This window comes from Lissotriton helveticus, chromosome 12 (genome assembly GCF_964261635.1).
Source record: "Lissotriton helveticus chromosome 12, aLisHel1.1, whole genome shotgun sequence".
Taxonomy (NCBI): Eukaryota; Metazoa; Chordata; class Amphibia; order Caudata; family Salamandridae; genus Lissotriton; species Lissotriton helveticus.
Genome location: NC_136073.1, coordinates 803,413,888 through 803,436,473, shown reverse-complemented (window position 1 = coordinate 803,436,473; position 22,586 = coordinate 803,413,888). Strand labels below are relative to the sequence as shown.

Sequence of the window (22,586 nt, the reverse complement as noted above, 5' to 3'; positions counted from 1 at the left end):
GTTTTCTTTGTCACATGGCACATGTATATTTTATTGTCACAAACTTGATGTTGTAATGAGGGCCACAGCACTTCGAACATGAGCAGGCACACATCAAGCTTTTTGCTCAGTCGCGTTTGCTGCGTACAATGGATTCTGTTATTTGGGCTAGAGCTGGATTTACACCCTCTGTGATAATTTCACTTTGGGTTGGATTGAGACTGATTACCAGCAGCATCATGTAGAAAGCCACCACAAACCCGGACTCCCCCACTTATTTAACTGACAAGCTTACCATCTCTAATGGCTCTCTGCCCACCTTTCCACCAGAATACCATTGGAGGGGAGAAAGAAAATAACAAGGCTACCGGTCTCCAGCTATGCACCCAATCAGGCCACCCACCCCCCCCCCCAATCCTGCTCCAGTTGTCTCAAGAGGTGAAGAGAGACTACATCGAGATGCAATTAGTCCATCTTGCACTCTCAGAACCAAGCTACCCTCCAATCACTCCTTGATACAATATTGTATTCTATATTCATCCTGTCAAGGCCCAACTAGTATACTCACAATCTTCATTATACTCACAGGAGCAGAATGTTGCAGATTCCAAATTCCCCCTGCAGACCTCCACACAAGTTCTCAAGTAACAAGCTACCGCGTGAACCCCGCTGGGGGGAAGGGGACACAGAAGAGACTGCCTTGCTTCTTGGTTCACATCAGCGCCACTAGGCACCTTTGGTTACTTCTTGTGGCGTAACACTTCAATGTGAGCTGCAATTAAAATAGCATTGTGTAAATAAAACTTCTAAACCTTGTTTCTCTCGTGCTCTATAATTTTTTATTTTAATACGCTCTTACCCCTCTTTTGCCAAGGCTTAGCCTCTCCTCTATAGGACCTTGTGTAATCTTATCTTATACAACTGTGGTTTCCTTAACTATACTCAATAACTCAAGATCAATATTTTATCAAATATTTCTTAAACTAAAACTTTTCATTTTCGTTCAGGTACTTGCAGATTTGAAGTCTGGATATTCTTCTATGGAGCCGGACTTCCTGAAGATGAACAGGTGAGTGAAAACTTGTACTCAAGCAAAAATTGCATTACACTACTCTCAACAATTTTACTCCAATACCCATCTTTTAAATTAAGTACTAAATCCTATCTGTCTTTACGTCGTACACGTAACGCAGACTAACCTAGATTGCTTCTACAAAAGTATTTCACTACACTATCCCCTGACGGACTACTAAATTCCTAAGCTCTCTCTCTCAAACCATTGGTGAAGTGCACGGCTTCGAACACTGCCAATGCACTTCACTGCTGAGTCGGTCCTCGTGCCTTCAAAGGATTGCGAAGACTAGGCCGGCAACTTCAAAGTCTTTTCTCGTGCCAGCTGTGTTCTCTCAGATCACTACAGCGGCGCGTTCAGCTCCGGACATCGCTTACCCCAATCTGCGTCCCCCGATCTGACTGCAGTAAATTACGGCCACACAGTGTGCCCAATGGGCAGTCGGACGGGGAACCTTGACACATCCTCATACATCTCTGTTTTAAAGCGTCTGTGAAAGGTTGCGCTATCTTTATTCCTTGCCGGAGGAGCTCAAGCTGTCAGTAGGGCACTTGTGGAGAGAAAGGGACAGATTTTGTATCCTTGTGTCCTCGGTTTAAAAAAAAAAATCAGAATTCAAAACACTGCATAATGCTTCGAGACAACTGCTTTGAAAGAAAATAGAAATTTTAACACACAGAAATAAGTGTTTATCATTTTTTTTTTTTCAGACACTGTAAATACAATCATAATGAATTCAACAAGCAACTTCTGTCCTCTGTTGACAGACTTGCGATTACACATACGTACATTGTAATTTGACTGATCATCGTCATAAGGGACGGATCTGTTTTGGTTGTGCTACAAAAGTCCGAGGGACTAGACCAATGTCTCTAGGTCGTAAAAGCTTACAACCAAAAATACGATTTAGCTGAATAAACCACAAATCCTCTGGCCACTGAAGCATCTCTGCTTTCGGTAAGAAAATGTGTAGCGTGCAAGTTTCAGTAGTCTTTTGTGGGCCATAAAAATCACAAGGTAAATGGTGCTAGTTTTGTATAAAAATGGCAGTGGAAACCAGAGTTCAAGTCAACCTGGCATCTATTTGTGATTGGTGATGAAAATATCTTGAAATTCTCCTTTTTGTTGTATAGCTCTCCTGTAGTTTTCAAACGCAATAAGTGTATTTATTCCTTTTCGCGGTCACTGTTTAAGTTAATCTGGTGGAGTAAAGAACTTGTTTCCCCATGAAGTACTTCTTAGAACAGACTTTTCATCTTCTCTCAAATATTGTACTTTCTTCGGCGAGATCAGCCATTCAGCTCCTGGTCCAACCTTTGGGGAAAACGCAGAAATGTCAGCATTTTTCAACATATGATCATTCACAAGAAGCTCATCCGATTAGCACCAGCTGAAAACACACTCACAGACAAAGGACATTATTTCTGTGAAATCAGTCCCAGAGAGTATACCCCTTCAAATTGCAGATACAGTTTTGAGGCTGCTTGTTGGTAAGTAACAAAATGTAATCCAATTCTTTTCTTTGAATGTGCAGAGAGGCGCAAAAATGATGGACTACTAACTACCTGCAACACGAAAGCAAACAATATCGTACCTGCTTTACTTTTTCTTCCGGGAGTAGTTTTCAGTTATAGAATTAGCAAATTTGACATTGTGATGAACCACACAATTGAAATGAACATATATTCAAATCTACTGCTGCGCTGATGTTTATGTCTACATGACTGTTGGATAATATGTGTAATCAGGATTTATTGTCCCATGTTTAAAGAAGAATATAGGCAGTTCCGAATCATAATTCTCTTTTGCATCATCTTTTTAGATTGGCAAGTTACAGACTTTATTCAGCTGAGCTCGAGTCAGACCAGAGAGGATGCAGTATATGAGCCAAGCCACGAAAATAATTATGGTCATTTGCCAGGTAAAATGTAACTAAGACTCTTTAAAATTAAAAATCGTTTACCACTTTTTGACATTTGTTGGGTTACTATTGCTATAAATTAAATTACACAATTACGTCGAGTTTCAGTTATTAAAAGGTATACTTCCCAGAAATAACTTAGAAAGATGTAAAAAAAGATTGTCTGGATGACATAGCTATGAGTGAGCCAAGAAACAATTTAGTTTGGTATTTATTTATTTTATATTCTTCTATAGCGCAAGACTAGACCCCCGGAGGGGTATCTCCGCGCTTTGCCAGTGAGAATAGCCTTGGGTGGTAGTGAAGAGTTGTATGGTGCGTTATGAGAGAGGGGGGATCAGTTACTGGGGAAATAAGTGTGTTTTTAGGACCTTACGAAAGGTCAGATGGTTGGTCAATGATCTCATCTCAAGGGGTAGGGAGTTCCAAAGCTTTGGTCCAAGATAAGCCAGGGCTCGCCCTCCTTGTCTGGCCCTTTTTATTCTAGGCACCTGCAGAAGCTGCTGGCTACCAGAGCGCAGGGTTCGCCCAGGGGCGTGTGGCAGGAAGATGTTGGTCAGATATTTAGGGCCTTTGCCTATCACACTTTTGTGGATTGTGCATAAGGTCTTGAAGTGCACTCTCTTCCTCACTGGTAGCCAATGGAGTTTAGTCAGCAGTGGGAGGGAGGGAGTCCTGGGGGGGACGTTGAGGACAATCCTTGCTGCCGTGTTCTGGATTACCTGCAGTTTTTTAAGCTGCCCTTCATTTGCTCCCAAAAGAAGGCCATTGCAGTAATCCACTCTGCTGATAACTAATGCCTGCACTAGTGTTTTTCTATGGCAGTCTGGCAGGTAGGGAAACACTCTCCTTAGCATTCCGATGGCTCGGAAGCAGGTGCTCGCCACCTGGTTTACGTGGTCCTTGTAGGTAAGTGTTTGGTCTAATAACACTCCTAGGTTTTTCACTGTGTTTTTGGGACTGGGAACAGGACCTAATTCCAGGGGCCACCAATCCGGTGTCCAATGTGTTACTGCTTGTCCAAACAGCATGACCTCCGTTTTTCCTATATTGCATTGGAGACAGTTTGCTGACATCCAAACAGATATTGCTCTCATTCCCTCTGCGAAAGATTTTTTTATCGCAGGTGTCAGTTCTTTAAAGGGAAAGAGGAGTTGGGTGTCGTCAGCGTATGACACTGGTGTAAACCCAAATGTTCTTGCTAGGTTGGCTAGGGGGGCCACATACACGTTGAAAAGTGTAGGGCTTAAGCAAGAGCCCTGTGGCACCCCCTTATTGAGCTCCCTGTGGATGGATTTGTGGGAGCCCAGCCTAACCTCTTGAGAACGCCCTGACAGAAAGCTTTCCATCCATGCTAGTGCCATACCCTCCAGACCTACGTCTTTTAGTCGCTCAAGAAGTGCTTTGTGAGACACCGTATCGAAAGCGGCGGAGAGATCCAACAGCACCAGAATCATAGAATTGCCCCCATCCAGTGCCATTCTGATGTTATTGGTCACTGTTTGGAGGGCAGATTCGGTGCTGTGGTTTGGCCTGAAACCAGATTGGGAGTAGTCCAGGCCCTCCGTCGCTTCTAGATGTTGTGACAGGTAGGTGTTCACATGCTTCTCGGCTATCTTACTGATGTATGGTAAGAGTGAAATAGGACGCAGGTTAGAAAGGTCGGTCCATGGGGAAGCAGCTTTCTTGCGTATTGGGTTTACCACCGCCCTCTTCCAGTCTGCTGGGACTTGTCCTTTTGTAAGAGATGTATTGATGACATTCTGTATGAAGGGGCCCAGGAGAGGGATCAGGGGGGGAACCATCTTAGCAGGAAGGAGGTCGTTTGGAGACCCTGATTTGATGTGAGTAATGAGATGAGGGAGGTCAGCACTTTCAATGAGAGGAAAGTGTGATATGGGGCTTGCACTGTTTTTATCTTTAGGCAGGTTTGGAGATGTGATCCTGTTAGTGCCATTCGTACTATTATTGACAGCCACTATTTTTTCATATATGGTATTGATTTTACTCTCAAAGAAGGATGATATCTCGTCGCATAAGGTCTGTGAGAACTCTTCCGAGCTTTCACATGCGGCGGGTTTGACAAAATTTGCACTATATAAATGGTTATTTATTATATGTGCGCATCATTACAGTGCAGTGCAGTAAGTCTTACATGATTGGCTTTTATGTGTATATTAAGAAAAAGGGTGCAGGTTTACCAGGATTACATAGTTTGACCAAACGGAGAAGCCTTGATTTGAGTTCCTCCCATTCACTTCAGCCAATTGTTTTGCCTCATGGTTCTAGTTTTAGAAAAGGTCAGTTCTTTTTGACTAGTTCGCTGCTAAGAGCAGGTAGATTTCACCATGATGATCAAAGCTTTAATTGCAAAGTATAAACTTTCCAGCATACTGATACCTCATACTACTTGAGAAATATTTGTGGAAACCAATTGGGTAAACCGCGTTTGATTCAATAACAATGGACAACAGTATAAAAAAAATTGTACACAAGTTTAAAGCAAACCAGCAGGTCACTGGGATGTTACAATCCATATGTGTTAAGATGTTAAAAGTTAAAATAAGTAAGCTTAAATAAGAAGGGCAGAGCTCCTTCCATGTGCTAACGCCACAGCCTTGCTTGATTTAAAAAACTAAACTAATTCACCAGGATGTGTTAAATACTGGAGTTGAGTAAAATGATAATGGAAAACATAATTATCTGGAATAGGGCAGTGGGTGTTGCATGGATGACAGCATGATTAGCATTGCATGACATATGTCATGGTTAAAGAGTGAAAGTGCCTGGAAATGTTGAAAAAAATAGTGTGATTTATAAAAATCATTCTGGTGCTTACTTGCTCTGCTCCAGAGCATGTGTTGTCATTTGCTTAATGTGAATATGAGCAGCAGGTATGGAATCAAGGAGAGTGGGTCCGCTTAGCAATTGTATGTAGAGTTAGAACGGCTCTAACATATAACTGCATTAGATGTAAAATGTGGAAGACTAAACTGTAAAACCACTGAATGACTTCCAGGTGAAGTGCTCACTTATGCATAAATCATGGGTGCATCAGAAGTGGGTACGGAAACAGAGTACCTAGACTAGACTTTTAACTCTCCTGATATATGGTAATGTCGAAGGAGACAGGTTAACAAAATAGAAGTAGCTGCACAAACGAGAGGAACTGCTGGCACTAGTAAGGAGAGTTAAGGAAACAAGTGAAGTACAAGTGGGTCGGTATCAAAAGCTTTATATCTTTGCATGTAACAAAATATGGAAGAAAAGAGAAAAATGTTGGCAACAATAAAATTTTAAAGTATGATGGAATAAGCAGTGAATTGTTTCACCCCCCCAAATTGATAAGTAACATAAGTGTTCCTTTAATTTTAGTTCCCGCACATTAATGCAGAATTTTCTGGTGCACGATAAATATGGTATGCTTAAAGAGAATGTAAGAAACACTGACTAGCAGGAGGAAGCCAGAGGAAGCATATGTAATGTGTTGTAAAAATGGTACTAGTGTATTCAATTGCGTGGATTAACATGGAGGCCTATGTTGCTCTACCATTTCTGGCAATGCAGTGGAAACCGTGATACCACAGGAAGAGGGGAAGGATATTTTCCCTTTGCGTGTGGTAGCAGCAGTGGTAAAATATCATATGAGTAATGAGGATTCCTTTGTCATTAAACTTTTCGAAAATGGAAAGTTTCAGCTGCTTGTTGAAGAGGATCAAGCTGGGGGAAGTGAAGACCAAGAACATGTTTTTTTTTAAAGAAACAGTTATCAGAGCAGTATTTTGAGACAAAATGTAAGGTTATTATTGACAAATATAAGTTATTGTCCCTCATCCAGGATTTTAGAGAAACCTCTGGTCGATTATTTGCATAGTGGGGCCTCTTATGGTAAATTCAAGAAGGTTAGTGATGTGTACATAAATGACAAACTGATAATGAAAACTGGTAATCCGAAAATGCAGGAAGCTATGGCTGGTGTGCGATCACAGAATGAACAATGTCATAATCTTTGCCCAAGGAATCAAAATAGTTACAATATGTCTAGGTAAGGTGAATAATAACAAACATTGGCTAAGTCAATAGATTTCCACTATGCACAATCTATTGGCTTTGTCAATATTATACATGCTTTATATGAAAAAAAAGCACTATGACGTGGCCTCCATTGACTGTGGCATAGCACTTTTCCCCCCCTGTTAGCCATGTTGCATAGCAGCCAGCACTGCTGTGCAGAATGTTTTAAAAACAGTGCGTGGGGGTTGGAAGGGGGGGTCAAGCTACCAGAGAAAGAGGAGGGTGCCAAACAGCGGTGAGTGGGAGGAGGGCGAGGTGGGATAAAACAGGGTGTGAAACAGAGAGCGAAGGAGGAGTTGGTTGAAACATTGTAAAGGGGTGGTGGATTAAAAGCAAAAGAGAGTGGGAGGAGGGTACGGCGGTGACATAAGAACAACAGAGAGGAGGAGGGTGGTGTAAAAACAACAGAGTGGGAGACGGCGGGGAGGATTAAAATGGAGAGTGGAGAAGGGCAGGGTGCAGGTTTAAAACAACAAAGAGCGGGAAGAGGGCGTGGGTGAAGGAGAGTGACTGTAGACACATGCACTCTAAGAGTGCTGGTAAAAAATTAAAAAAAGAGTATCTGCAGGAGCCTGCGGCCATTGGTCTATGCTCCACGGCAGGGACACTTCAGGAAGCTCCAAGAAGAATCTGCGGTGAGGAGGAAGCTCTGACCAGTGAGAAGCAAGTAAATAAGTGATGCAGGATCAAACCATTTTAAGATTTATTTTTCCTATTTACAAGAGTTTCACAAGCACAGCGCAAATACTGTGCAGGGGAAACCTAAAAAGGGGAAGGAGTGTAAATTATTTTGGCAAACGTTCAAGAAACAAATTGGGAAATAAAAACAGGTCAGTAGAATGCCAGAAAATTGTGACAATTGAATGCTTGAAAACCTCAGCTGGTTTCGATGGGGGTTTCTTTCAGCTTTATGGATAATGTCAAGTAATGCTGGAGTGAAAACAGGAGTTTGTGAGGTTTCTACTCAAAGGCCACTTCGTAATCCTCAAAATGTGTCGAAGTCCTAGGGATATGCGGTTAGGTGTATGTAGTTATGATGGGTTGTAGAGGATAAGATTGTATTAAGTTGTAGAAGTGGTGTACTAGTAATACAAGTGACAAATAGTATCAAATTGGAGGCTATAACAAAATTGCACCCGAAAGTATTTGGCTTAAAAGAATAGCAAGCTACTGGTTCTGGCACAGAACGGTTTTGAGAAGTAGTAGTTAACCATTTGTGCATAAGATATGGAAGATATCTATTAATGCTCCGGACCCGGTGTGCACGGAATTGGACAACTTGGAGGAAAGTATTGTGCTAGAACCACTGTAAGCTTTGGAATAGTTAAGTCAAATCGTGATCTCCTACCAACCACACAACTTGTTCACAATGTGTGGCCCCTCTGGGTTTTAAATGAAACGTGACACCTTAGGGTTTTGAGAAACCCCATCCCAACATTGCTGATACATTGATGACCTGGGGAAGACATAATAGTTTAGTGTGGTAGATCGGTCATCAGAATATTACCAAGTGGAATTGGAGGAAGAACCCAAACAGTTGATACCTTTCAATACCTTCAGAAGGTTATCATTTTTCTAGGATTCCATTTGGCCTGACAACCATGACCTTGTTCTTTCAACATATTATGAAGAATATATTTGCTGCTGCAAAAGTGCTAACTTGTTTCAGGACTACTTATTGATCAGTGCTAAAACACAAAAAGAGGATGGTACACGGATCCATCAAGCACACTGAGGGTAAAATATCTGAAGACTGAGAGATTTGGGTCTTATTTGTGGCATATTTGGAGTGAAGATATTAAACCTGGGCATACAAAGGTCGAGGTAGTGTTGCGGACAAAACCACTAGGAAATAAGTAACAGATAAATAAGGGTTGGTGCTTCATGAAGTATTATGGCAAAGTAATTCCAAAATGTTTTCCAGTACTAAAAACTCGAACATGAGGTGTCTAATCCCTGAAAGAAAAATGCATCAGATCAAATAGAGGTTTTACATGCACATTAAAAAAGTACATCTTTTTGAAAACCACAATTTTGCCAAGTTTTCGAATATTCTCCGGTAGATCATTCTAATGATTACTGACCAGATAAAAGACAAACAAGGAAGACAGCTGTAGGCTGTTCAGTGAACTCCTCTTTTAAAGGAAGGCACTATGACCAATATTATGCTAATCTGAAATATTAAGGAAAAGTGCTACAAAGAGCATCCGACTTGTAAAGCTGTTAAAGAAATGGATCATTAACAGCATAGAAGTGGACTGGGCTTTCGTAGAAAAACACGCATTTACACTTGCCTTAATAGACCTTTAAAAAAGGTGCTATCAAGTTCACTTCGTTTAACAGGTTATTTAAAGAAAATTATGAGCCATGAAAATCACTGAACGGGGCCCTTAACATATATAACACCCTTACTATGTGGCTTTCCTCTCTTTGAACAAATGCCACAGTTAAAGAATGTGCCTTACTTAAAACCACAAGTTTACCAACCTACTTACAAAACATATGTTTATTTTCAATAAAGAAGAACTGTTCATTATAAAAATGCCTGACTTCTTGCGGTTGAAATGGATAAATGTGACATCTCTGACTAAGGGTAGGGGATAATGAGACACAGAATAAGTATGGTATCTTTTTATTGGCTGGGAAATCCTAGTCCTATAATTATCAGGGTGTTCATCAACAAATGGGGAAGTGGGTAATACAGTCAACCTTAAATCAACTGGGGTATGTCAGTGTCTGCAATGTGGTCACCAATTGCCGTTGGTAAACTCTAGTCCAAAGTTCAGGTCCAAGTCCTGTGTCGCATTAACATGGTAACGTTGTACTCACTGGTCTCCAAGAGCTGCCAATTACCCTAAACAAAACCTTTCTTAATTTAGCAGCTCATCTCCCCACCTTTCTTTGAAAGTTTGACCCATCCAGTCTATTAACTGCGTTTGTACAGCCCGCGTATGAAAGTCCTCTTAAGGTCTGCAGTGTGGTCCATCATGAATCAGTGAGTACACTATTAAAGTGCACAGTACTAGCAGCGGGACTCTTGGTGTGAGCATTCCGCCTGAGTAAACCTAATGCCTTGCTTATTATTTTAAAATGCCAATAAACCAATGTAATTCAGTTTGAGAAAAATGAACCCAAAATGATTAAAAATCAATCTTATCATAAAATTCCCCTAACGCTGTGCATTAATAATAACAATACTGTGGTTATATATAAAATATAACATTTATTCAGTCAATGATCTAAACTATAAAGTATTTTTATTGAAAAATTCCATAGTTACAAATATAACACAAATTTGTACTCCAATCTCTGCAAAATTTGATCATAACTACTTATACATTTCTTGTTTTATTTTAAAAATAAATAATGCAAGTAGCAGACTGGCAACGTGACATTTGGCTGCACCCCACATTCTTCTGGGGACATTATCACACAATAAAAGTATTAATTTACTATGCTCATTGGCATCCACATTTCCAGGCCCACTATATAGGAAGTTTACAAAGAGTCACAAAGTAGGCGTGTGCAATCAGCCTTCCATGGACCAAGTTTCTGTAACAACCTCCCAGTTGCACCTCAGACTTGCCTATTTTTTGATTATTCAACAATGGTCTCTAAACCCATCTCCTGACAATTTTTGAACATACCTACACTATTTCTGTTACTCCGCTGCGTCTCCTCCAGTAATTCTACGTTTTTGATCCACTCTGTATTTGTTGGTTTTTATTTCACATCCTAAGCATATCTGCATGCCCCTATGAGATGTGTATTAAGCATTTTTACTTTCGCAAAAACTCCAATTCAGCATTTGCAACCATAAAAATCGGTATGCAAAGTATCAATATTTTGCTACCAAAATCTGGTCGCAAAACATTGAAAAGTTAACAAGACCTCAGAGGAGGTGGTAGCATGCTCACAAAAGTGTAGAAGTCTCTCTGGGGCCGCTTCTCTATGGTGAATTAAATAAAATTTGTTTGGGAACTCTGACCCCAGCAGGCCACTATAGATGTGGAGTTAGGAATAGTAAATCCATATTAACCTACATGCACTTACCTTCACGATATTTTGGTCCTTGATATTAAGGTCTTGATATTTTGGTCCCACTTTATTTTTGTCCATGGTATTGGGACAATAAACCAAATGGTTGACAAATGTCACAAATAATTGCCATTGTGTCAGCAAAAGAATATGAGGTGAGGGGATTCCCTTCTCCTATAATTCAAATTAAGTTTGTTAAAGCTTTGGAGGTGAGGGACACTCCTGGCCTATTTTCGTAGTGTTATCCTCCAGTGACTGGGAGGAGTGTACACCCCTTTCTTATGATCTGCATCTAGCAGTCTAGAGCGGAGATGCTACCACTCTGTAATCGTCCTGGAATCAGTCATTGGCTGGGAAATGGGGATAACGCATGCATTTCGACACGGTTGACCACAAGATCTTGGTCGACCGTGTCGAGAGGATGGGCATTCAGCTTACTGCTAGGGACTTACTTGCCTCCTTTCTGGCCAACAGAACCCAGGCGGTCACACTGGGCCCCTTTCAGTCGGCCGACCTGTCGTTACCGTGTGGGGTCCCCCAAGGCTCATCCCTAAGTCCGACACTATTTAATATATATGTGTCGGACCTTGCAAGTGTCATCAAATCGCACGGGATGAGCCTGACCTCATACGCTGACGACACTCAGCTGGTGCTGGCAATAAAGGGTGATGGACAGAGGGTGGCAGAGAGATTCCAAAATGGGATGATCGCTATTGATGAGTGGATGGCAAGGAATTGCCTGAAGCTCAACTCCGATAAAACGGAGGTGGTTATCTTTGGCAATCTCATACCAGCCTGGTCCGCCGCATGGTGGCCATCGGCCTTAGGTACACCTCCCTCCCCCACGGTCAAAGTTAGAAACTTAGGTGTTACTTTTGACGACCAGCTCAACTTCATGGCCCATGCAAATAAGGTGGCAGCCAACGCTCACTTCAAGCTTAGAACGGTAAGAAAAATTATACCGTATCTACCAGATTCAGCAGCCAAAATGTTAGTCACTACTCTTGTTTTGACATCACTAGATTACTGCAACGGTCTGCTGCTCAATGCTCAGAGCAGAGTCACCAAAAAATTACAGACCGTGCAGAATGCTGCTGCTCGCGTACTGTCAAAAAAAACCAAATTTGCACCAATCTCAGACACCTTGAAAAACTACCACTGGTTGTCCATCCACAACAGGGTAAAATTCAAAGCTTTGTGCACAGTCTATAAGACACTACAGGATCAAGGACCTCGTTTCCTTAAAAATCAACTGATTCCCTACAACCCATCGAGAACCCTCCGATCTACCTCACTTAACCAACTAGTGGTTCAACGTAGTAGAACAGCTTCCTGGGGTGATCGCCGCTTTTCAATTGCGGCCCCTAGACTTTGGAATACCCTTCCAAATCACATAAAAACATGCCCTTCTCTTCTTCAGTTCAGAAAAAAACTGAAAACGTGGTTATTCAATCAGTAATATCACACTTCTGTTTTTTCTGATCAGGGTGAAACAACAATGCATTTTTAGCGCCGAGACGCCCATGGGTAATTGTACGCGCTCTACAAATATCATAAACATAAACATTTAATAGGATTGGTGTCCGCCAATGACTGGGGTGTGGGGAAATACCTATAGCCTATAAAATGTGTAGTATAGGTCACAAAATAGAGCTAGGTGATATCCTTGACTGTAATGGTCTGATGTCTCAAAGTGTGAGTTTGCGGATACATCTGGCCTTTAATAGGCATGGTGTTTATCAAATGCTGCAAGGGTAGAATACCTCTCGCCTATAAGTGGAGCAGCATACATAAGTGTCTTGGATATTCCATATCCTCCAGTAGAATTGGTTCCATCCGTGGTTGGGATACCATATGCTGTAGCTGACATTGGGTTCATCATCACTATGAGATAGAGGAAGACGCTGACTTCATCAGCATCATATCTGTCAGTAACTGTAGATGGGAGTTCTACAATCGTCAAGGCAAGTAATTACCTAGGACATAATTGCTGTGGTGGTGGAGGATTTTAACCTCGAAAAGCGTCAGGCGATATGTACGCTGCTGAACTGCCTATGCGTTTAGTGACACTATTGCCCTCATACCAGTAAAAAGGTGTTTCACTAAGAACAGCGTTGGCGCGCCTTCCATCACAGGGCAACCTTCGAGCAGACATTTTTGGCGGCAGCCTAGCCGTCGGGAGAGCACCACCCTGTAACAGGGGGCCAGAAGATCGATCTTGGATCTTCGCACTGGGAACGCTGTCATGGTTATAGAGGGGAAGCGTGTGCATCGAGGCCCATCTGGGGGCTTGAAACATTGCGGCAGTTAATCACCTGTGTGGGATTTAAGAAAAAAATCCATTAGGACTACGAGGCCCAGAAATTTTCGTTCTATCGGGACAGCCCATACAGGGTGGGTCTACGTTTACCAAAGAAAAGAAAGGTGGTCCTAATAGACACAGAACTTTCACCGGCATCCACGCCTCTGAGGAAGAGGATTTTAACCTCGAAACGCGTCAGGCGATATGTACGCTGTTGAACTGCCTAAGTGTTTGGTGACACTATTGCCCTCATACCAGTAAAAAGGTGTTTCACTAAGAACAGCGTTGGCGTGCCTTCCATCACAGGGCAACCTTCGAGCAGACATATATATGTATGTTCATGATTCTGTTCACCGTCTAATCTTTCGTTGAGCACCTAGTCGCGACTCACTTCTTAAGTGTACATTTTGTTTACCCAATGTATGTTTTGGACAGCTTCAAATGATTCAAATCTTGAAGAAGGTTAACATACAAAAATGTGCTTATATCTTCTTTTGTGGTCAGATGTTTTGTTTTCACTAATTCTTCTTAGAATCGTTTTTTCTTAAATTGTCTATACAGTATATTTTCAATGCAAATGTGTTTCCAGACAGAACCATTGTTCTTCTTTAGCATTACTATAATTCCAGCCAGTTCTCAGTTTTGTTACATATACCCCTGTCTTGTGAAAGCGTCCAGTTAATATGAAAAGGAATGGATGCAGACTTACTGTCTGATACACTCTGGGATGTTCACGTGGTCCAGCGAAATGAGTTGTGACAACTCCCACAGGCTGTTCATGAACTGGATTTTCCTCCCAAACTTAGTACTGTAAAAGTAAAAAACAAAGTGTTACAAACAGAAGCCATGCATTGGCAAAGTTAATAGGTCTGGCCTTGGCAAACTGCTGCAGTAGCTGCTTGTTTTTATTTGTTATTGCAATAATATAGCGTTTAAATAAAAAGAAAAAATGCCACAGTCTAAACATGTGAAAATATGCCTACAACAGAAGTGTTGAATTAGAAATAAATTAACTATCATGTACAATTTTACAATTGTAATAGGTAGAGCAGATATAGAAACCCTTTTTATTTTAAATGCGAATCTCAGGAAAACCAGATTGGCTTTGTACTGAAGGAGTGGTTTAAACACCCCAAAAGACTAACGCAAGTATAAATATGATAAAGGGCAGAAAGAATAAACATATATGCAAAATAAAGTATTAGCCCATCAGACCTGGCACCGAATTGCACTTCTTTTTGGGTGGATATGTTCATGTGATCAAGCAAAATGCCTTCACTTACAGGGCAAAACGGACAGTGATGAAGTCGGCTTACCCATTTTCCCCTGCTGAATCCTTTAGTGGGCTGAGGCAAAATGTGAATGACAAATTAAAAGGCTAGTTGATAAAGAGGATAGTTTTTAGGTCTCGCCTGTCGATGCGCATGCGCATCGAGCAAGGCGAGAGTATTGCGAGTTATCCACTCTTTATCCACACTGCAAGGAATCGTGGCGATTCCTTGCAGTGCCCGTGACTTTTAAGCTCAATGCGCATGTGCATTGAGCTTAAAAGCGCGTGCACAGCCGCCCGCATTCCTCCGACACCTTTGAAGTGAAGCTTAGCTTCACTTCAAAGGCCCGGCTTCTTCACACCCACATGCCGCTCTGCCCCGCTCCGCCCCCTCCCCTGAGTCATCCTGCCTGCCCCTTCCCGCCGTGTCGCATTTCTCCTCCCCCCTCCCCTCTCTTCCCTCCGTCTTGTTTTTAAAGTTCCGTTGTTTGTAATGTATTTGTTTTAATCATGAGGAACTAGCTTGTATTAATGTCTCCCGAAGACATAGTAACATTGAACCTTGCTTTGTATTTTCTGTTGTTTGTTAAAGTTTAAGGTATTTGTAGTCGTTTTATATTCTTGAATGTATTCAATAGGTATCGCGAGATTTAAACTGATAGCATTCTCTGCTTGTTAGGCTATCATAAATCAGATTATTAAATCAAATAGTTAGTCTTTTAAGAACGTATTTTGTACAATATTTCACTTGCGGCTGCATTTAAGGAATAGCCAGATTGCCTTTTAAATACAGGTAAAATAAGTTCGTTATTCTTTACTGATCCTTTCTCCACGCTTCCTATCTGCTCCTGAAAACATCTTAATTATTTGTTGTAGCAGTGCACTTATGTATTCATTTATGTAGTTGAGTACGTGGTTGAAAGGTCTATTCAAGGACATTCGCTGCATCTGAAGTCAGGCACTTTTAGGCTCTAAACGCGCGTTTCACGGGAAATGAACTTTATCCCGCACAACAGTGGCACGGCCACAGAACAGAAGACACTGCTTTAGGCTTGCTTTAGAGGAGTGAAAATGCATGTCTGTGCTTGGAAAGGGGAAGCGGGGGCAGAAGCAATGAAGATAAAATACCATAATCTGCTAATCATAATAATAACTGCCAAGAGCAGAAATGTAGCCAGTGCTTTCATGAAATGCTTTCTACCTTCCTCAATTACTGGCTAAACAGGATTCTTGAAGGTTCATGTGCTGAAACTTGTTCTTGAACAGAGTTGCTAAGTTCAAGGTGTGCGACCCTGGGTGTAAGAATGTCTGGCATGCGGAGTGATGAGATGTACTTACATCTGACCAGTTTGGTCAAATACAAGAAGCAAAACAAATAAATCCAATACGAAGTAATTAGAACTGTTTGAATGTATGAGACTACTTTTTGCAGGTGATTAGTCAATCGAGAAGCAACACGTCCTTTTAAATTATTTTCTTTCCTAGTCGGTCACACATGCCGCTCTGCCCCGCTCCGCCCCCTCCCCTGAGTCATCCTGCCTGCCCCTTCCCGCCGTGTCGCATTTCTCCTCCCCCCTCCCCTCTCTTCCCTCCGTCTTGTTTTTAAAGTTCCGTTGTTTGTAATGTATTTGTTTTAATCATGAGGAACTAGCTTGTATTAATGTCAGCAAGGCGAGAGTATTGCGAGTTATCCACTCTTTATCCACACTGCAAGGAATCGTGGCGATTCCTTGCAGTGCCCGTGACTTTTAAGCTCAATGCGCATGTGCATTGAGCTTAAAAGCGCGTGCACAGCCGCCCGCATTCCTCCGACACCTTTGAAGTGAAGCTTAGCTTCACTTCAAAGGCCCGGCTTCTTCACACCCACATGCCGCTCTGCCCCGCTCCGCCCCCTCCCCTGAGTCATCCTGCCTGCCCCTTCCCGCCGTGTCGCATTTCTCCTCCCCCCTCCCCTCTCTTCCCTCCGTCTTGTTTTTAAAGTTCCGTTGTTTGTAATGTATTTGTTTTAATCATGAGGAACTAGCTTGTATTAATGTCTCCCGAAGACATAGTAACATTGAACCTTGCTTTGTATTTTCTGTTGTTTGTTAAAGTTTAAGGTATTTGTAGTCGTTTTATATTCTTGAATGTATTCAATAGGTATCGCGAGATTTAAACTGATAGCATTCTCTGCTTGTTAGGCTATCATAAATCAGATTATTAAATCAAATAGTTAGTCTTTTAAGAACGTATTTTGTACAATATTTTACTTGCGGCTGCATTTAAGGAATAGCCAGATTGCCTTTTAAATACAGGTAAAATAAGTTCGTTATTCTTTACTGATCCTTTCTCCACGCTTCCTATCTGCTCCTGAAAACATCTTAATTATTTGTTGTAGCAGTGCACTTATGTATTCATTTATGTAGTTGAGTACGTGGTTGAAAGGTCTATTCAAGGACATTCGCTGCATCTGAAGTCAGGCACTTTTAGGCTCTAAACGCGCGTTTCACGGGAAATGAACTTTATCCCGCACAACAGTGGCACGGCCACAGAACAGAAGACACTGCTTTAGGCTTGCTTTAGAGGAGTGAAAATGCATGTCTGTGCTTGGAAAGGGGAAGCGGGGGCAGAAGCAATGAAGATAAAATACCATAATCTGCTAATCATAATAATAACTGCCAAGAGCAGAAATGTAGCCAGTGCTTTCATGAAATGCTTTCTACCTTCCTCAATTACTGGCTAAACAGGATTCTTGAAGGTTCATGTGCTGAAACTTGTTCTTGAACAGAGTTGCTAAGTTCAAGGTGTGCGACCCTGGGTGTAAGAATGTCTGGCATGCGGAGTGATGAGATGTACTTACATCTGACCAGTTTGGTCAAATACAAGAAGCAAAACAAATAAATCCAATACGAAGTAATTAGAACTGTTTGAATGTATGAGACTACTTTTTGCAGGTGATTAGTCAATCGAGAAGCAACACGTCCTTTTAAATTATTTTCTTTCCTAGTCGGTCAAACATTTTTTTTTAAAAACATAGTTTTATTGTTTTTCAAAGTTTATACCTTACATACCGTGGCTTAAGCGTGCACAGTAATTCCAACAAACGTCTTACAATATTACTTGCAACAGGCTCCAACATTTCCTATTCGTCGTCTTGCAGGGACATATTTGAGTGTCGTAAATGTTGTACATTTTACAAGTCCATTACGATGTTACTGTCGGTAGCCCAAATCTGCCAATAAATAACACCCTTTTAACTTTCGCATCTGTACTACACTCCTGTAGTCGGTTATAACAATTCTCATCACAGCAAATAATATGTCAAACCCTCAACGGCCCCTCCCCCTCCCCTTCGTCCTGGGTCCCTACAAAACTTCTAGTGTCAGTCTTCGGCACTTACATGATTGTATCTTATATCATAAACTTTGCATATTACATACTTCCATATACGCTCCCCTCACTCACCCTCACTCACCCTCACTCACCCTCACTCACCCTCACTCACCCTCTCTCACACTCACTCACCCTCACTCACCCTCACTCACCCTCACTCACCCTCACTCACCCTCACTCACCCTCACTCACCCTCACTCACCCTCACTCACCCTCACTCACCCTCACTCACCCTCACTCACCCTCACTCACCCTCACTCACCCTCACTCACCCTCACTCACCCTCACTCACCCTCACTCACCCTCAACCCCTCACCCTCACACAGTGCAATAGGTCTCGGAGCATTTGAGTTAGAGCTTTTAGAAATGTTTATGGCTTTTTTTTTTTTAATTCTTTAGCATTGGCTACAGGAAACAAAAATGCTTAAGATTTACAAAAAAACCCATAAACAATTCTAAAAGCACTAACTCTAATGCTGCGAGACCTATTGCATTTCCAATGCTTGTTGATGTTTTTGCTATTACATGAGGTTGGCAGACAGGTAAATCTGTTTTTAGGCCAGGTTTAAAAATCTATCCTAAGCATGACTGACAGATATTCATTTCATGCCAGCTGTTTTTGAATACTGAGGAGAGAAATACCGTCCTACAAAATACATGGGGCCAAAATACTCACAATGAAAATCCTGTGATGGCAAGCATTTGCTGCAAAGTATACATCTGAAGATATATCATCAGGATACATATATGTTGAGTTACGTACAGTATATCAATACGTACATATACCGACGTTAACAATATTTTGGTAGTTGATATTTTGGTCCCAATATTATTTAGGACAATATTTTGACCAATATGTTCAGCACTGCACCCTTCTTACCACTGCTGCCCATTGAGACAGCCTGACAAGCTTATCTTCCAAACCTGATTTCTAACCCTACTGTAGTTTCAAATGAAACAGAATGTATTTAGTGCTTTTTGTGTCACTCGATTGAATTATTGTACAGGGATGCTGCCACACATTAAGTCAAATAGTTATAGTATGTTATTACACAAGACTCAAGAAACTTGTTAAGTTCTGCAAATATATACCAGAGATACTAATCCACTTGAGAGTTGCAAACATTAGCCCAGGAATTGAAGGAACTCTGACAACTTCCTGTTCTCTGATCAATTTCATGTTGTGGTATGTTGGGGAAAGGGGCAGATAATATTTAAGATTGACCATAAAATATCTATTTTAATTGCTAATTGTAGTATTGCGTATTCTCTGTTATAGTTAAAGCAGATACCTTTCCACCATGCAGTAAATTACAGTTTTACATTTTTTTCAGTTTAGAATTATTAGTTGAATAGCAACACCAATAAATATATCAATAGGTATACTGTGCACTGTAAGGGTATGCAATTTTTCGGTTAGACACCTCTAAAAGAATATTCCTTAATTAAGCACGATCTACTAGATAAGTTATTTTGGTAATTGGCATAGTGCTTAGTTAGAGAAACACAAGAAGAGGGCCTAAAGCAATTTAACTATACTATACTATTAGGGTCTGGTGTGTACATGCGGAACAAACATCAAACCTTTGCGCATGAAAAACAGATGCTACAGAAAATACAGTTGCTTTATTTCCCTTTTTGTCATCTCTTGCTCCCCACTGCTACAGATGCTCCATCCAACTGATTTGAGATGTACAATAGTCTTTCATGCATTCCAATAGAGGAAGAAGGCCACGTCGAGGCAGCCAGTAACTTATAATGCACTTTTAATACGGCTGTGGGGATACCCGCCACATTTGTGACAGAATATCAGATCCGGTGAACTCTAAATAATGCCCTAAAATACTCCTGTGGGTTGATTCATGGTGTGTCAATAAGAGTAATTGGAAAAGCTGCTTGCCACTTAGTATGGGGGGACCACGGAAGAGATGGTAGTAATACCCCAAACTGGTGTGTGGGAAATTTCTTTCAGAGAAGGAAATGCTGTCGGCCATTACAAAGTTTCGGCATGTCTGGACTGAGTCAGTGTCCACACCCGGACAATGTTCATTCTACATGACCGCATACCGACAATAAACTATTTCTGCCAACAGGCCATGAATGTCTGCGTATTCTGGAGGTACAATGGCCTTGTAGGATATCTGGTTATGACTTCCCTCGGGGCCCATTGTGTCTTTGCTTGGCAGCCTTGACACAATGTTTATGCAGCTTCAACTTCTCTACATGGATCACATCTTTCCTTGCCAAGACCTATTGGTTCATATGAATTGTTTTGCTGGACCTTGGGAATACTGAAACATATTTTGAGAGTCGTTTGTTAATGAAAAACAATATCTTGAATATTTTGTGAACACTTACATGAGCTCTTCAAAGGCTTGCGGCTTGATACTATTGTTAGTGGTTATCCTATGACAGACTAGGAAGAATTCTTAGATTGTTGTTCATGCATGTATAAATGTCATCCACCCATTGGAAAGCTAATCAGAGCTGCCGGCATAATGCATGTGTGAAAATGTTACGTCTATCTCTCACACTTCCTCATGTATCACACAGCTTAGCGCTGCATCCCATAACATGATACCCGTACCTCGTGCTCATCACTCATAACTTTGAAACACTTCCCACATGGGCCCAAAGCAAAGATAACACTTGCAACCACACATCTGTACGGACAACTGCTTCAGCCCCAATGTAGGGGTTTAAAGGACTGCACAACTCATAATACAGTACAATACAATACGAATTGCTCAAAACAAAACTAGAGAGCATGAATGTTAACTCTGTTGGTTTTCTACAGAAGTCAAGTAGAAACGAAAACTCTATCTATGAAAGTGTTTATAGTGATGAAGCTTGAGGTAGTTATTCAATTCATGGGGAGACGTGCTAGTGGATATATATTTGAGGTACTCATTTTCTGTGTGTAGTGTTTTTAGGAATTTCAAGTACCACATCAGCCTGCTGGTGGCACGTGTATGTCTGTATATATATAGAGATAGATATATAGAGATAGACAGAGATATAGATAGATAGATAGATATATCTTGCTAAGGAACAGCCATTCCCTATTATATATAGGCATGAAGTTATCTCTGACAAATTCCTTAAGCTATCTTTTTGCCTTGCAGATATTTACTGCATCCCGACAGATGTCCTTGACCAACAAAAGTAATAAGTCAGAGTGATGTAAATGTAAATGTACAGGAATTTATATAGCGCAAATCACCAAGCGGTTTCTAAGCGCTTGCTTAGGGAACCCGTCCTGGTATTCCCCTGTGAGATAACCCCGGCAGGCTATCCGCAAGGTGAAAGCCAGGCATCCCGCCGCGAGGGGCCGTTGTGGAGATTAAGCAAGCTATTGCCCAGAGTCGCAGAGTGTGAACCTGTGAATCGAGTAGGCACCGGAGCGAGAATTGTCGAGTCCATGGACATTTTAGGACTCAAGACCCCGCCGAGCCGGGAATTGAACCCTGGTCCCGGGCTGACCTCTGCTTCCAGGTCTGCCTCCTCTAACCAGTGAGCCACACTTCTCACACTGGAGACCAATGTATGTTTTTCTCTTATCCCATTCCTCTTTCCAACCAGCCCTCCTGTCCCTGCATATTTGGTGTCTGGTAAAGGTAGTGAGACAGAAATGTATGTTGTTCACATTGGATTCCAAGCACTAATGTTAGTGCATTCTGTCACAGTTCAATTAACAATGTATCGAATGAATAGCTCAAGGGACTAGATCAAAATAAGCCAGTGGCTGAAGAAGACTTATTCAAAGACATTCAACATAACTGCTTAACACAGTATGTATGTCATAAATGGTGCAGGTACAATACATATCAAATCTAAACAAGCATTTGCAATGCAATAGGTCTTACAATGCCAATATCTTAAACTCACGTCAATGCAAGTGACAATGCCTTTTATTTATGTTTTAAAAAGTGCGAGACCTACTACATTGCAAATGCTTGTTTATGATGCAAAAAATCTTGTGTTTCAAATGTTGAGGAGTTTGTTGGAAGAGCTCAACAAACTGTATGACATGTGTTCATAGGACCCCCTACAATTGCAACTCCTGGAAGCACACAATGCCATGCACTCTGCCATTAAATATGGCAATATTTGGGAAAACCTTCAGGGAGGTCATTGGGTACAAAGATTGAATATCTGCCTATTTAGGTGTATTTAATTTAATGAGCAGTATTTTAGGACGGTAATTAAAAAAGGTCACTATACAAATGTGATGCTTTCTAGGATAAATTAATTTCTGTTATGGCAAAGTATTGCTTGCATTTCTAATTATTTTCCTCTTCCTGTCGTCACTCGTTTATCCCCTCACTTTCTTTCCAGAAAAATAAATTCTTTTAATGTGTGTGTACACCTTTACATTTTACTTTAATGTGCTCCATTTTTTTATCTCTTTGTTTTCAGGCTATCTTGTGTAATTCGTTAGTTCTTAAAAATCAAAATGATAATTTTAGCCGTAAAAAACTGAGTCTCCCTTCTAAGAAGGGGAATTTAGTATAATGGAGTTTGCTTTTCTTTTCCAACTAAAAACGACCCTGTGGTG

The 22,586-nt window shown here is 41.2% G+C and overlaps 1 protein-coding gene across 5 annotated transcripts in view; it reads right to left on the bottom strand.

The window, feature by feature from the left end:
• Positions 1–1,738: 1,738 nt before the first annotated feature.
• Positions 1,739–22,586, bottom strand: part of BNIPL (BCL2 interacting protein like) — a 181,719-nt gene continuing 160,871 nt past the window's right edge. For all 5 annotated transcript variants that reach the window (XM_078671445.1, XM_078671449.1, XM_078671447.1 and 2 more), the window contains 2 exons: positions 14,096–14,194; positions 1,739–2,365 (listed from right to left, as the gene is read on the bottom strand). In XM_078671445.1, the coding sequence (XP_078527571.1) occupies positions 2,341–2,365; positions 14,096–14,194 (124 nt within the window). In that variant the 3' untranslated portion in view covers positions 1,739–2,340. The remainder of the gene's footprint in view (positions 2,366–14,095; positions 14,195–22,586) is intronic.